Source organism: Andrographis paniculata, unplaced genomic scaffold (assembly GCF_009805555.1).
Source record: "Andrographis paniculata isolate CXL003 unplaced genomic scaffold, ASM980555v1 Contig15END, whole genome shotgun sequence".
In the NCBI taxonomy this organism is placed as follows: domain Eukaryota; kingdom Viridiplantae; phylum Streptophyta; class Magnoliopsida; order Lamiales; family Acanthaceae; genus Andrographis; species Andrographis paniculata.
In genome coordinates this window covers 217,413-231,707 of record NW_026137435.1, presented here as the reverse complement: position 1 = coordinate 231,707, position 14,295 = coordinate 217,413, and the positions used below count along the sequence as shown (strand labels likewise).

The 14,295-nt window shown below is 34.4% G+C and overlaps 2 protein-coding genes across 8 annotated transcripts; one reads left to right on the top strand and one right to left on the bottom strand.

Annotated features, from left to right (window-relative positions):
* The first annotated feature begins 958 nt into the window (after nucleotides 1-958).
* On the top strand, nucleotides 959-4,982 carry LOC127261621 (protein WHAT'S THIS FACTOR 1 homolog, chloroplastic). Of its 6 annotated transcripts, none has more exons than XM_051289910.1 (2): nucleotides 959-2,799; nucleotides 4,619-4,982. In XM_051289910.1, exon 1 carries the CDS (start codon nucleotides 1,181-1,183, stop codon nucleotides 2,780-2,782), a length of 1,602 nt encoding a protein of 533 aa, XP_051145867.1. In that variant the 5' UTR covers nucleotides 959-1,180; the 3' UTR covers nucleotides 2,783-2,799; nucleotides 4,619-4,982. The 6 variants fall into 6 exon arrangements, with proteins under 6 accessions (XP_051145867.1, XP_051145861.1, XP_051145894.1 ...); XM_051289904.1 differs by having other exon boundaries at nucleotides 4,616-4,982; XM_051289937.1 differs by lacking the exon at nucleotides 4,619-4,982 and adding an exon at nucleotides 4,356-4,578.
* A 917-nt stretch (nucleotides 4,983-5,899) lies between these two features.
* LOC127261611 (DEAD-box ATP-dependent RNA helicase 31-like) lies at nucleotides 5,900-10,862 on the bottom strand. 2 transcript variants are annotated; one of them, XM_051289891.1, is made up of 11 exons: nucleotides 10,759-10,862; nucleotides 9,738-10,664; nucleotides 9,195-9,301; nucleotides 8,706-8,761; nucleotides 8,068-8,292; nucleotides 7,287-7,493; nucleotides 7,132-7,218; nucleotides 6,950-7,045; nucleotides 6,605-6,820; nucleotides 6,291-6,473; nucleotides 5,900-6,224 (listed from the first exon to the last, which is right to left on the bottom strand). In XM_051289891.1, exons 2-11 carry the CDS (start codon nucleotides 10,427-10,429, stop codon nucleotides 5,997-5,999), a joined length of 2,097 nt encoding a protein of 698 aa, XP_051145848.1. In that variant the 5' UTR covers nucleotides 10,430-10,664; nucleotides 10,759-10,862; the 3' UTR covers nucleotides 5,900-5,996. The 2 variants fall into 2 exon arrangements, with proteins under 2 accessions (XP_051145848.1, XP_051145839.1); XM_051289882.1 differs by having other exon boundaries at nucleotides 9,738-10,806.
* Between the last annotated feature and the right edge of the window lie 3,433 nt (nucleotides 10,863-14,295).

The following is a 14,295-nucleotide window of genomic DNA, read 5'->3' as shown; positions in this document are numbered from 1 at the left end:
TGTGTACATTTGATTTGGAATGTTTTCCGAGGTCTTTTGATTTTGAAATCCGGCTGTGATTGTTAGCATATAAATTTTTATCAATTTTTTTTTAAATTTTAACAAAATATATGTTCGACATTTGATTGTTTTTTGTTATTCTATTCATAGCTCCGTTCGCAATTGCATTGAGAGTCACATTTTTTAGGCTCAACTCTTATAAGCAAGTTTTATTTTTTTCTCTGATTCGTTGAGTTTTGTCTGCGACTTTAGTTAACAGTATTGTTTCTGGTTTAATTTGACTCTACAATTTTGGCTGCAAACTCAAAATAGTTTTTTTGCGGTATTATTTGAGTTTGGAGGGCTATTACTATTCAATTTATAGTTTAGATTAGATATTTATTATATAGATTAGATTGGTTATATATATTATATAAGTCAATATAACATATATTTTATGAACCTATGATTTCATTGTAAATTATAGTTCATTCTGAAATATATGCAAAGTGCAACACAATACATTTTAATTCAATTAATAATCAACCAATATCTTTTACCACAAACGAAAGGGACAACCAAATAGACTCTTGTTAGCTGGTCTTATTTGTTATATTGTAAATTTAAATAGATATTTTTTTGCAAAAAAAACTAGTAAGTGTGTTTTTTTTAATATTTCTAATGTTAAGTATTTTTATCTGAATTATCAAAATATTTTAAAGAATAAGTTTGTTTATACTGTCAGTTCTAGAATTTTTTTGGCAATATTTATTAGTAATTTTTAAAAAAATATATATATATTATCAAATATTTGGCAAAAATATTATTTTTTTTATATTTTTTATATTTTTTAAAAACGTGAAAATTTTATGGCTAAAACAAGCGTAATACTTGTATGGGTTTCTTTATTTTTTAATGTTACTGTATATACAAACGCACTTTATATTTTCATTATTTGTTTATTTTTTAATTTTTTTTTATTTCAAGAAGTCCCAAATGAGCTAACCTGCTCATCTCCACCAAAGAAGCTATTGAAGGGTCGAAATATCTGCGGAAGGGTTTATCGGCGCCGACGAAGGTTTACGCTGTTGATTTCAGACCGTATCCTTTCTTGCTCGCTATTAATGTGTAATCACCCAACACTGTAGTGCTCTATGTGTTATCTTCCCTGCGATTCTGCATAAGAACTTTTAAAGTTTCCATGGAGCCCCAATTCTTAGTTTCCTCGCATATAGCTTCTCCTGCAATTAGTGCTCTTCCACTTGTGTCGTATAACTCGTCGCTGCTCCAAAGGCCCAAGCCTTGTTACTCCGCCTTAAGCTTATCGTATTCGTCGGAGAAGTTGCAGAGGACTCCTTTTTTGGGGCAAAGTTTAGGTTTAGCAGAAAAGATTAAATCTAGCAGTCATGGGAGACCTCGTTATCCTGTAATTACGGCCGGTGGTGCTGTGAAGAGGAGGAAAGAGCTTCCCTTCGATAATGTGATCCAAAGGGATAAGAAGCTGAAACTGGTTTTGAAGATTAGGAAGATTTTGATGAGCCAGCCGGATAGAGCTATGGCACTTCGTGATTTGGGGAGGTTTAGGAGAGCATTGGGGCTGGAGAAACGGCGGCGGTTTATTGCGCTGCTGAGGAAGTTTCCGGGGGTGTTCGAAATTGTGGAAGAGGGGGCGTATTTATTGAAGTTCAAGTTGACGTCGGAAGCAGAGAGGCTTTACCTTGAGGAGATGAAGATTAGGAACGAAATGGAGGAGTTGTTGGTTGTTAAGTTGAGGAAATTGTTGATGATGTCAATCGATAAGCGGATTCTTTTGGAGAAGATAGCACACTTGAGGACTGATTTGGGGCTTCCGGCGGAGTTTCGCGACACTATATGTCATCGATACCCGCAGTATTTCAAGGTCGTCGCAACGGGGCGAGGTCCGGCATTAGAGTTGAGTCATTGGGATCCCGAGCTTGCTGTGTCTGCAGCAGAGCTTGCGGAAGAGGAGAATCGTGAGCGGGAGATGGAAGAGAGGAATTTGATAATTGACCGGGCCCCAAGATTTAATCGAGTTAAGCTACCGAAAGGGCTTAGTCTTTCCAAAGGTGAGATGAGGAGGATTTGTCGGTTTAGAGATATGCCCTACATTTCGCCTTATTCTGAATTTTCAGAGCTGAGGTCTGGTTCAGCTGAAAAGGAGAAACATGCTTGTGGTGTTGTTCATGAGATTTTAAGCCTTACACTCGAGAAGAGGACGCTTGTGGATCATTTGACCCATTTTCGAGAGGAGTTTAGATTCTCTCAACAGCTTAGGGGGATGTTGATACGGCATCCTGATATGTTCTATGTGTCGCAGAAGGGGGATAGAGATTCGGTTTTCCTCCGGGAAGCCTATCGTGATTCGCAGTTGATAGAAAAGGACAAGATGTTGTTAATCAAGGAGAGGCTTCGTGCATTAGTAAATGTCCCGAAGTTTGGTAGGAGAAATGCTCTGAGAAACAATTCTGATGAAGCGAATGGAACTGGGCAAGCGGATGAATCAGGTGAAGATGAGGATGATGATGATGAATGGTCGGATATCAATAATCTAGAAAGTGATGGTGGAGATGACAAAGATGAGAACTCTGATGACGAATGGAACAGCGATGATTTTGACGATGATGGTGAGTATGATCTGCCTCCAGACTTCAACGATGAAAATTACGATTCCTTGCTGAGTTTCCAAGTTAGCAAACCAACTGAGCAAGCTAATGGCTCGACGAAGGGCGATGAAGTTCTTGAACCTGTATTTCCAGATGGCCGTCCAAGAGAACGCTGGTGAAACTGTAAAGAGAATAAGTGAGTTGTTGCATAAAATGCTTTACAAGTTTTAATTATGCATCTCTATTCGATTATGTGCTGTTTCGGATAATGTTTTTAATATTACATCATCTTTCTCCGTTGTTTCGATGATATGTGCTCTTCATATGAAACTTGCTTCTATGTTTAAGACATTATTCATCGGAGCTGGAAATTTGTGGAGAAATCTTTCATGTCTTTGTGATGCCTTTCTTGTTTGTTCAACGTACACACACACACACATACATATATATATATATATATTCGGAATTAAAATTTTACAGTGCATTATTCTCCATATACTATTCAAGTTGCCCAAACTTGCCTCCTCATGCTCAGATATGGTTAGCATTAACCCTTTAGGAGTATGAAAAGGAAATTGTATGTGGAAATTCATTGAATATGGAGGGTAACTGAAGGGGCAAAAGGGAGAACAATCATCCGAATCTATGAAAGAGAAGTTTCTTGATATTCATGCTAACTCAGATAGCTATGCTAGCAAGATATATTATCTCTGGATTACTTTGATTCTACTTATATATTTTTCATCTAGATTAGATGATAATTACCGTTGGATCTTCCTCCTGATTGAACACAGTTGATCCATGCTACAATTTGTGCAACTATCTTTTTTGTTATTCTATTACCGAATATGGTTCTTTCTATTTGCTTCCTTAATTTTTCTTGTTATGACTCGTTATGCAATACTTACTCATTGCTAAAGCTTTATGTGCTTTATTATGTAAAGTGATACAGTAACACAACCACCCACTCCAAGATTTGACTTGTTTTTATTTTCTTTTATGGTTCATTTGACACCAATATTCATCACTAGTCTTTAGAGAATTCGTATGGAGATTGGAGGGTGGGGACCAAAGAATTTATCAGCTGGTTTTGTTTTCCCCTTCCCCCCTTTTTTAAGATTAGAATTGTATAATAATTGCTAGCTACTTTAGCCTGAATTTTACTTGTTGTATTGGCAATTACAGAGATGGATGGAATTGCATGATTGTAAAGTGATGAGCAAGCCCTATGTTGGTTAAGTGAATTTATTCCTTTTTGGTAGGATTCTGTTGATCGAAAGGCAGTACACATAAGCTGAAATTCTTTAATCTCATGCATTCCTTGTGTTGCCAATAAACTTGGAGAATTAGGTCAGCCAGAAGCAGCCCTCTCCAAATACTAATTATCTTTGGGAAGCCATGTTCCATGCAAAAAGAAGTCACCTTGTTTGTTTTTTGTATCTGACTGTGTAATAAATTACAGATTCTGATGCTCGACTTATATATATATATATATATCCCTTCTGTTCTTTTAACTGTACATGCTCATGACAATCTGCTGCATCCTTGCAAGTTAGTGGCTACGTGATTGAAGAATCGAATGTGGTGAATAGTTGACATATATATATGTAATAAGTGTTTATGTGCTTGAAAGAGAGAGAGAGAGAGAGAGAGAGAGAGAGAGAGAGATGCTTTATTTATTCTTGTTGACTTGTGTAGTTTAGATTCGGGGGGCATATTCTTGCTTTAAAATTTATCGATATAATGCAGCAGCAGGTTCACAGCAACTCGTGTCTGTTATCCAGAATCATCAAATGCATCTTTGTTAGGCTGCTCGGCTCAAAGATAGTTAGGCCCCACCCCACTGTGTCGTGCTCTGTTTTTCTGCCTACCTATAAAGAAAGGCCCCTCTCTCTTTGCTTGTGCATCACACACCACACCTCTTCTTCTTGTTGTTGTCGAAGTTTGATTCCTAATTAGACCTTTCGGGAGAGAGTTAATAAGCTATGCATTTATTATGTCTTTGTTTGCAGCAGGAGATGTCGGGATGCGCGAGCAACCAGGATACAGTCTGTTCTCTCTTCCTCAAAGGTTTCTGGTGGCGGCAGCAATCTACACATATATATATATGTATGTATGTATGTATGTAGATACGAGAAACCTTTGAAGGGGGGAACAGAATACGTCTTGGTATGGAAGTGTATGTCGACGATGTTTGTGGTTAGAGGTGAGTACTGTTCCATCCAATGCTCTATGGTTTTAGTTATTATTGTTATCATTACTTGTTAGAGTGTTAAGAGGGAAGTAAGTTTAAGTTTATTCAGTGTAATTGCCAAAGATAAACCATATCCATATTAATCAGAAATATGAAATCCCATGAATCAAGCTCTTTGGATTACAGTTTCTATCTTTCTTTCAAGGCTTGACTTTGAACAGTTTGATTTATTACATAGAAAAGAAAAATCAGAAGTAGTTAGTCATCACATATTGGAAGTATTGAAGCTCAAACATGATAACCTAGTAATTGTTCATTTAGTAATCATTCTGGTGTTTTTATCACGGATTTAGAATCAGAAATTTTAATTTGTTGTCTACTTCAGTGCCCCAGGAGAGTATTTATTTATACTATTAGTAGTATTCGGTGTATTACATTAATTCATTTATTTATTCACTTTCCTTTTTTACTATTTTCCTTAAATTTATCCAATTAATAATTTTAATAAAAATCAACCGAACAATATTTAATTATTACTTTCTATTTACAACAAAAATATGACTATCTTTATTACATTACTTTTATTTAGTTCCTAACTAAATTTTTAAAAATATCACTAATTACTTTTTTATTTTTATTACATTTTCAATATCTTAATCCGTGTTGAGCTCAAGTGTGTTAATTTACCATACCGAGGGAGTACTATTTATTATGTAGTGTAAAGCATGAGAATTTGTGCTTGTGTTAGATTTGATCCAAAGAGTAGTCCTGAACTATAATTTTTTTATACATATTTGATGAATAATCTATAAAAACGATTGCTTTAAAAATAGAGAAATGGACAAAAAAAAAAAAAAAAAAAACCTAAAAAATTACTTTACCCCAATAAACTATCATTGTCATTTAACATATGACTCTGTTGAGTTTATTTGTTAGGGGAAAGAGTCGAGCCAAGCTAATTAACAAAATCTTTCATTTTGACATGTCATGTCTACTAAACAAAACGACATGAAATAGTTACTGTTATGAACACTTCATTTCAGTAAAAGGCAAGAAAATCAAATAAAATTAGGTCTTCCATTACATACTAGTATCACCTATATAAACCAAATATACGATGATCATTGTATTGATTTGAATGCAAGTAGTATTGAAGTAGGAGAGAGAGAGAGAGAAAGGTGTACCTCTCTCTCTTGTCTCTACTTGGACCTCAAACCAGGTACATTTTTCAGACCCATTTTGCCAAGAACCATCTTGGAGATCGCCGGAGGGTTGTCCATTCCCATGCTCCGGCTGAACTCGTTCGCCAGCTCCACCAGCCGGCATTTATCGCGACCCACATTTTTGTTCGAGTTGTAGTACCCCAGCCATGCCTGATACGCCGCTTCTTTGTTCTTCACCGCCACATGGGACAACGCTCGTTCCACCTGCAAACTTTACGTTACATTCTGTCCAAACATAAATAACTAAATAAAAAGTTTTCGATCCATTACCTTTGTGCGGGTGTCTGGATCAATCAGTGGCTCTGGTGCTTTAGTTATCGGTAAGTCTTTGACATTGGACAGGAAGAACTCCTCCCAGGGTGCCAACAGCAATATGCCCTGTCCCTCTTTCCCTTTACGCCCTGTTCGACCCAGCCGATGAATGTACTGCTGTCGATCTGCTGGGACGCCAATCTACAATTTGCAAATGGAGTTGAGGGAGGACAGTAAACAATATTGACCTAAATGAGTATAGTATAGTATACTTTAAGTGACAAGTGTAATTTTTTTTTATTTTTTACTCCTTGGTGCGTAAATAGCCTAACCTGTATAACTTGAGTCACGTCCGGGTAATCAACACCGCGGGCTGAAACATCAGATGTGACGAGGATAAGGCCTTTTGACTTTCGGAACTCATCAGAAACTCGGGTTCTGTAACTTTGAGGCTTTCGGGAGTGAATCTCCCGAACATTTAAGTTTAGCTCGCTGAGAAACTCGGCAACGAGTCTTGTTACCATTGCAGTTGTGCAGAAAACAAGAATCTGTTGCACACAAACAATTACAGAATAGCTTATTAGCCATTTTCAAATGTCTTAATTAAATATATAACTACATATAGGGATGATTCACAATAGATGTAAATGGTACTTGAATTAAGGAATTTTTGATACCTTATAATTAATATCATCGGAAATATGCTCTTTTAGGAGAGCATAAAGAAGCGAAAAGTGTTTATCCAAAGGAGCAACCATATGCCTTTGTTGGACCTAAAAAGGTTAAACACAAAGTCCGGTAATTCAAAAGAGCACAGCAATAAAAGACACTAAAAGAACACAGTGAGCATCCATCTTACCTGTGCATGAGTATCTTCAGTTCCTTCTTGTACCGTGTTTATGAATTCATGATCTCTTTTTAGAGCAATATGGCAAATTTGACGAACCTGCGTTGCAAGGTGTTCTAAGTATTTACTCATGTCAAGAGAAAGGCACCTTTTATGAGGAATACTACCTCAGAGGGGATTGTAGCAGAAAACAGAAGTGTTTGGCGCTGTTTGGGAACAGCAGCTATTATTTTCTCTATTTCTTTGCGGAATCCCATGTCCAATAAATGATCAGCTTCGTCGAGGACCAACACTTTAACTCCCATGAGACGGGTGGCAAATCCAGGTGTATTCTCTACATGATCTCTAAGTCGTCCAGGCGTTGCCACAAGTATCTGGGGTTTGAATATTTAAAGATACATAGCATCCAACAAATGAAAATTAACAAATAGTATAGAAGACCAATGGGGTGCATTTACTACATGGGAGAGGAAAATTATTTGATCTTAGAGGGACTAAATAATCCCCTACAATCTCACATAGTAGACACACCACAAGGGAGTTGGCTGATACAAAAAGTCATAATAAACTGCGAGCATTTCATTTAGTTTGTGCTTTATAAATGGAATTGAAATATAAGTTTTTAGCACACCACCAGTTGATAGACCTCAATTCAAACTGCCTTTTGGTTAAACCTCGAGGAATTCTATCATGTGAGGTTTCTGGTTGACTCACAATCACACCCCAAACAAAGTTCAATGTCTCAGAGAACAGATTGATGCATTTTTATTCAATACCTAAGATTTTAAAAATAAAAATGTAACACAGTAACACACAAATGAGGACAGAAATTATATGCACATATATTCACTACAGATCTAGAGAGAAAAAAATAAATTATATTTCATCAAGTGAAATAGATAATAGTTTGGCTAAAACTCAATGACAATGACAAAGTACACAGCTTACCTGGCATGGGTTGGCTTGCATTCGCTTTTGTTCCAGAGCTAGCCGTGTACCTCCTATGACAACTTGAACACCAATTGAAGGATGATACTTCAACAAGGTGTCAGCCTCTTTAGCAGCCTGTGTAGCAAGCTCTCGAGTGGGGCATATAACAAGCACGTGTATAGGAGGTCGTTTTTGATCTCGAGTGATCGGGGGCGACTTTACTACAAGTTCAATTGCAGGAAGCTGAAATTGAAAGAGAGAATCTAAAAGCATTGAAGATAGAAGCCTGAACTTATTCCAGACTCAAATTCTACTAACTATATCATTCAATAATTAATGTCCAAGTGATAGACATATTTTGTCTATGTATATTGTCTTCCAATACGACATGCTGCTCCAAACAAAGGATTTTATGCAAGAAAATTTTTTTGTAGAGCTCCAAACCCAAACAATCTATCACTCAGTTAGTCATCAATTCAGCTGCTTTACGACTACAATATTTCATATAAGAAAACTGTCTTGATGCTTCAGAGATGGCTTATTGTGAAACCGACAAGTAGTGGAGTAATATGAAACTCAAGTTCACACATTTTTGCCATGTTTGACTAGAAGATATAGATGAAAACAATATAGAATATAAAATTTTGGAGCATTACCAAAAAGGCTACAGTTTTCCCAGTCCCAGTTTTTGCCTTGGCCATCACATCCTTTCCTGAAACATACATCAGCCATGAGAGGAATTAGAGATAGCAATATGCCAGGCCTAATGCATGCAAGGGTACAAATCCTACAATTTTAAAGAAAGTAAAACACGACAGAAAATAAAAAATATAACATACTTACCCATTAAAGAAAGTAAAACACGACAGAAAATAAAAAATATAACATACTTACCCATTATAGCCACAGTATGTTCATCATATATCAGCCTTATCAATGGTAATGATATTTTATATAGAAAAATATTTCCAACACTGCAGAGAAATCAAATCTTTTGGTATTCTAACTATTAAATCTAGCAAGGAAGATTTAAACCTTATCTTAGTTACTACAAAAGAACAAAAATAAAAAAATGGGAATTTCATTTCAGCAATAAGTAGTTTTAACTCATGTGTATGATTAAAAGTAAAACACTTTTAATCTACCTTTCAGAATAAGCGGAAGTGTTGCTTCCTGTACCAAAGTCATCTTTTCATATCCAGCATCTTTAATTGCCTTCTGTGTCAATGGTGAGAGGGAATACTGATCAAACCTGTAGAGATTTCACATTAAAATTTTGCTTGAGAAGGCCCTTTCTAACCAACAATTCTTACAAAAAGGAACATTGAGACTTCCACTGATTGTGTATTCAGTATTAACTATTTGCAAACTCTTTACAGTACTAATTTCAGAATAGTATCTTCTAGCAGGCTAACATTAAGACTAAGACTAAGTCTGTGGGGACGGCCTATTGACTACCAGATCAAATTCCGTGAATTGCCAAATGAAAAGGCGTGTATTTTTTAAAACCAGACAATTCTCTTATGTTTCCAATTTCCTAATTCAAAGACCACCAACCATTCTGCATGGCATATTCTACTGCGCTCCTTCCACCAAACTAGCACTCAAAGCTGAAACCTTTTTTCTACAAAATGATATAGAAAGATAACACAACAATGAATGTACACAAAGGAAGATTCCAATATGACCTGCTTTCACTAAGGTAAGAATCAGATCTTCCAGGTGAGCTTTGAGGCGACTGGGAAGAACTAACTTTCTCAAACAACCCTTCTTCCCCCACATCCTGATCCTTGTCGTCCTCATCTTCGTCATCGTCGTCATCATCATCATCATCCACTTCGTCACTGTCAATCAACTCTTTGAAACTGTTATATCCCTTATCCTCCTCCTCCTCTTCCTCCTCCTCATCTTCAACAATCAACGATTTTCTACCCATCGATTTCCCTTCTTTCTTAACCCCTAAACTACCCCAATTACTGCCTCTATCCCTTCCCTTTCCATACGTCGTTTCCCCGCCTCTCCCACTCTGCCTCCTCTCTGTCCTCTCCCCGTATCCCCTGCCGAGGAAATCATTACTACTCCCTTTCTTCGTCTCCTCCAAACGGCCCCCAAACTTACGGCCCTGGTCTCTCCAACCTAAGGAAACTTGGGAGCCATTCTCATCCCTCCTCCTCCCTGAGAATGGTTCTCTAGACCTGCCGCCATCTCCCCGCCTTTTGGGATAGTCAAAATTACCGGAGCTGCGGCTCCCGCTCCTTCGCCTATTCGTGAGGTCAGAATCCTTATCGAAGTCACTCTCCCTCCCTCTCTTCCCACCTCTGTCTCTACTCCTAGAACCTCTATTAACATCATCTGCATCGTTCTCACTATCACTGTACATTCTCGTTTTCTTAAACGAACTGGAACTCAACCCACTAACCCAGTCGCTTAACTCGGCCTCATCCTCGATTAAACTCTTGGACGACAATCCTGCTGGCGCATCATTTCCAGTCCTTCCCCGGCCCGAGCGCGTGGAGAAGTTGCTTGTCCCGAATGAAGCTCGACTCGGCGGTTGGCTTCTGGATAAAAGCAACTTCCTATGTAATTTTTGGTGGCCGACGAATTGATATTTCAGTCTGTGGGGAAAAATCATGGAAATAAGAGGTCTGGTAACGGGGTGAAATGGAGAAATTTTGCACAGCATTGTGGAAAGATAAGAATTTTCAATACCTGGACGAGCTAGGGTTTAAGCTCGTTCTCACCCAATCTCTATTCTGACACAGTAGGGTTTAAGCTGTTTCCGGCTCCACTTCACCAAAAGCCCATACGACGTCGTTTATGGTCGCTCTAGGCAAGGCGCACCTTTAATTATCAGTTGGGCCTAATCAATCGGCCCGGCTCGGCCCATTAGTGAGTTCGGGCAGCCTAATAGAGGGGCGGTCAGTAGCAGGCCACGATTCACCACTGAGAAATTGAAACGTGTACAGGGCAGCCCGACCGCGACGGGTCGGGCCAATTTGACAATGATTCACATAACTCGCTGTCATTGGCTGCTCTGCTCTGCACAAAACAAAACAAAAACACAACCTACAATTCACCTCTTCTACTGCTCTCTCACTTTATTTAAATTAATAGTACTATTTTTTTATGTAAAATATAGTAATTAATAAATAATTAAAAATATATTTTTAAAAATAATATTATTATTTAATTAAAAAAAAATCTATTAAAAGTTCATAAAAAAAAATAGTGGTAAGTTAGTAACTACTACTATTTAATAAAATTAAAATAAATAAAATTATGAATAAATAAAAGATAAAATTGCTTATAACTTCTATGTGTGTTCAAAATTCAGCTTAAAATCTCTCTTTACTTTAAAAATTGCATGGTACCTCCTTATACTTAAAAAAACGTTGCATGAAACCCCACCACCATGAAACTTTCCTCGTGTGATAAAAAAATGATTTCCTATTTATATATTTTGCATGGCATGTGGGTTTTATGCAATATTTTTTAAAGTATAAGTAAGCGTCATGCAATTTTTTTAAAATAAAATGAGAATTTATGCTGAGTTTCGAAACCACAAAGTGGTTTCATGCAACATTTTTTAAAGTATAAGGGACGTCACACAATTTTTAAAGTAGAGAGAGAATTTACGCCGAGTTTCGAAACCACAAGGAAATTATAGGCAATTTTCTGTAAATAAAATGGAGCTATTAAAAAAGAAATAAAAAAATAAGTGTGATGAACAAATAAAATATAATTTATTTAAAATATTATTTTAGTTAAAACTTGATTTATAAATAGATGGTATCTCTGTCTTATATGCATTGTGTTAATTAATAATTAACATTCAGGGTTATCTCATCTAAGTGCAATTAGAAATTTTTATTTGTTCTTTCATTCGTTAAAATACTATCAAACACTTCACTATTTCTTCTACTAATCCAAAACCAAAATTACTTTAAAATTTTCATCTTAAACAAACTCATTTATTAATACTATAATTCTATTTTTTAAATTTGTATTATTCATTAATTTTTGAAAAATATTTATTTTTTCTTATCAAATACTTCATCTATCTGAAATAATTTGTTCACTCTTTCCATTTCGGTCGTCCTATGTCATTCTTTTTTATTAAAAATATAATTATATAATTTAATCATGTTTTAAAATTCATAATTTATATATATTTTATTTTAATACACTATTTAATTATTTTAATCTTAATTTATAATTATTTATATTATATCGTAATTATTTTTACTAATATATTTTTTAATTACTTACTAATTACATAATATTTAAAACTCTGTGCGCCGATAAAGTAAACAAATTAGCGAAAACGGAGAGAGTGTCAAATTAAATACTAGTATAAATTGTAATTATTTTTTTTTTAAGAAAAAACTTTTATCTAAACAAAACTCTCAAAAACAATCTCATCCAACTAACTAAATACATAGGGTGTGTTTGTTTTGTATTTTTATTTTTAAAAATATTTTTTTAAAAACATATAAAGAATTATAGTATAATAATATGTACGTATTATGTTATTATTATTATTTTTTTTGAAAAAATATATTGATAAATTTTGGTAAAATAACAAAGCTATATTCCCTCCATTCCACACTTAAAATGTCTACATTTTTTATTTCAGTTCCTCTCTCATACTCTATTTTAGAAATATAATGATATAATTTAATCACGTTTTAAATATCATAATTTTTTAATTTTAATTAAATTATATAGTTATTTTAATTTTAATTAATAACTATTTTTATTATATACTTTTTAATTATTTATTAATTATATTTTATCTAAAATTTTGTATTTACAATAATTCCTAATTTATCCAGGACGGGAGTTTAATATAAACTATTTTTATTACTCCCTTCGTCCCATGTAATATGGGTGTATTATTGTAGACACGAGAATTTAGGTAAAATATAATTAGTAAGTAATTAAAAAGTGTATTAGTAAAAATTATTATTATTTAATAAAAATAATTATAGATTAAGATGAAAATAAATAAATAGTTTAATTAAAATTAAAAAAATTATAAAATTTAAAATTTAAAATGCGACTAAAGTGCATAATTATAATTCTGAAAATAGAAAGGATAAGTTATATGGAACAAACGAAAATAGAAAATAAGGACAAATTACGTGGGAATGAATATTTTTTACACAGTATTAAAAAAAAAAAAAAAAAAAAAAAAAAAAAAAAAAAAAAAGAAATCTTACAGTTAGTTGGGTTGGGTGTCAGAAACAGATGGTTGGTCAGTAGTACATTACAGTTAGCAAATTACGGTACAGAAGCCACCCTGTCAAGAATTTTCACTTCATTTTAATAATAATAATTATTATTATTATTATTATTATTATTATTATTATTATTAAAATTATTATTTCCTTCCTTTCCCGAATGGAGACAGAGAGCATACATATCTCACGAATAAATTAGTACTCTCTTTGCAAAATGTGCTGTTTAATAGGATATAGCAAATTAAAAAAATTAAAGTTTTAATATAAAATAAAAGTTATGTAAGTATATTTTAGAAATTTTATTAGAAAATATTTAATTGATAGCAATATGTAATGTACTATAGTGGCAATGCTACTTTTATGTGTTTAAATTGAGAGCGAATTTTAAATAAATAAAAAGGTTATTGTTATCTAAAATATAAAAATAAATTTGAAAAAATAATACTTAAATATGAAAATTATGTATAAACTCTATTTGGGGCGGATGTAGGAAGTAAGGTCCGTTGAAGGTATGTATTTTTTTAGGTGTGTTTGTTTTCTATTTAAAATACAAATTATTACTATTAAATATGTATGTTTGTAATACAAATGTATTATTTTTTTTATAAATTATTTTAATAAAATATTATTTAAATCAAAATTTTAAATTAAAATCAAACTGTCTTTGAACAAATACTACAAAGTTGGTTACTTTTTAAAGATTGCCCGAAAAAAGGACATAAATTTTAAAATCAATAGGCAATAGCTTTACAGAATAATTTTGTTGCCAAGGCACAAATAATGATTGACCACCTATTCTCGGAAAGTCCCGGCACCCCAAGAACCACACGGTATGGATCTTTCTGTGCCTCATTTGGTGTTGAGGTCCTGGGTCCCGAGAAAAACATTTTCAAATGGACAGTGGTCCCGGACTGCGGCCCATACATTACCGCAGATCCGTTGATGGGGAAGGATATCCTGTAAAGTGACGCCTACGTAGTGTCAAGACCGCGTTTGGATTGAG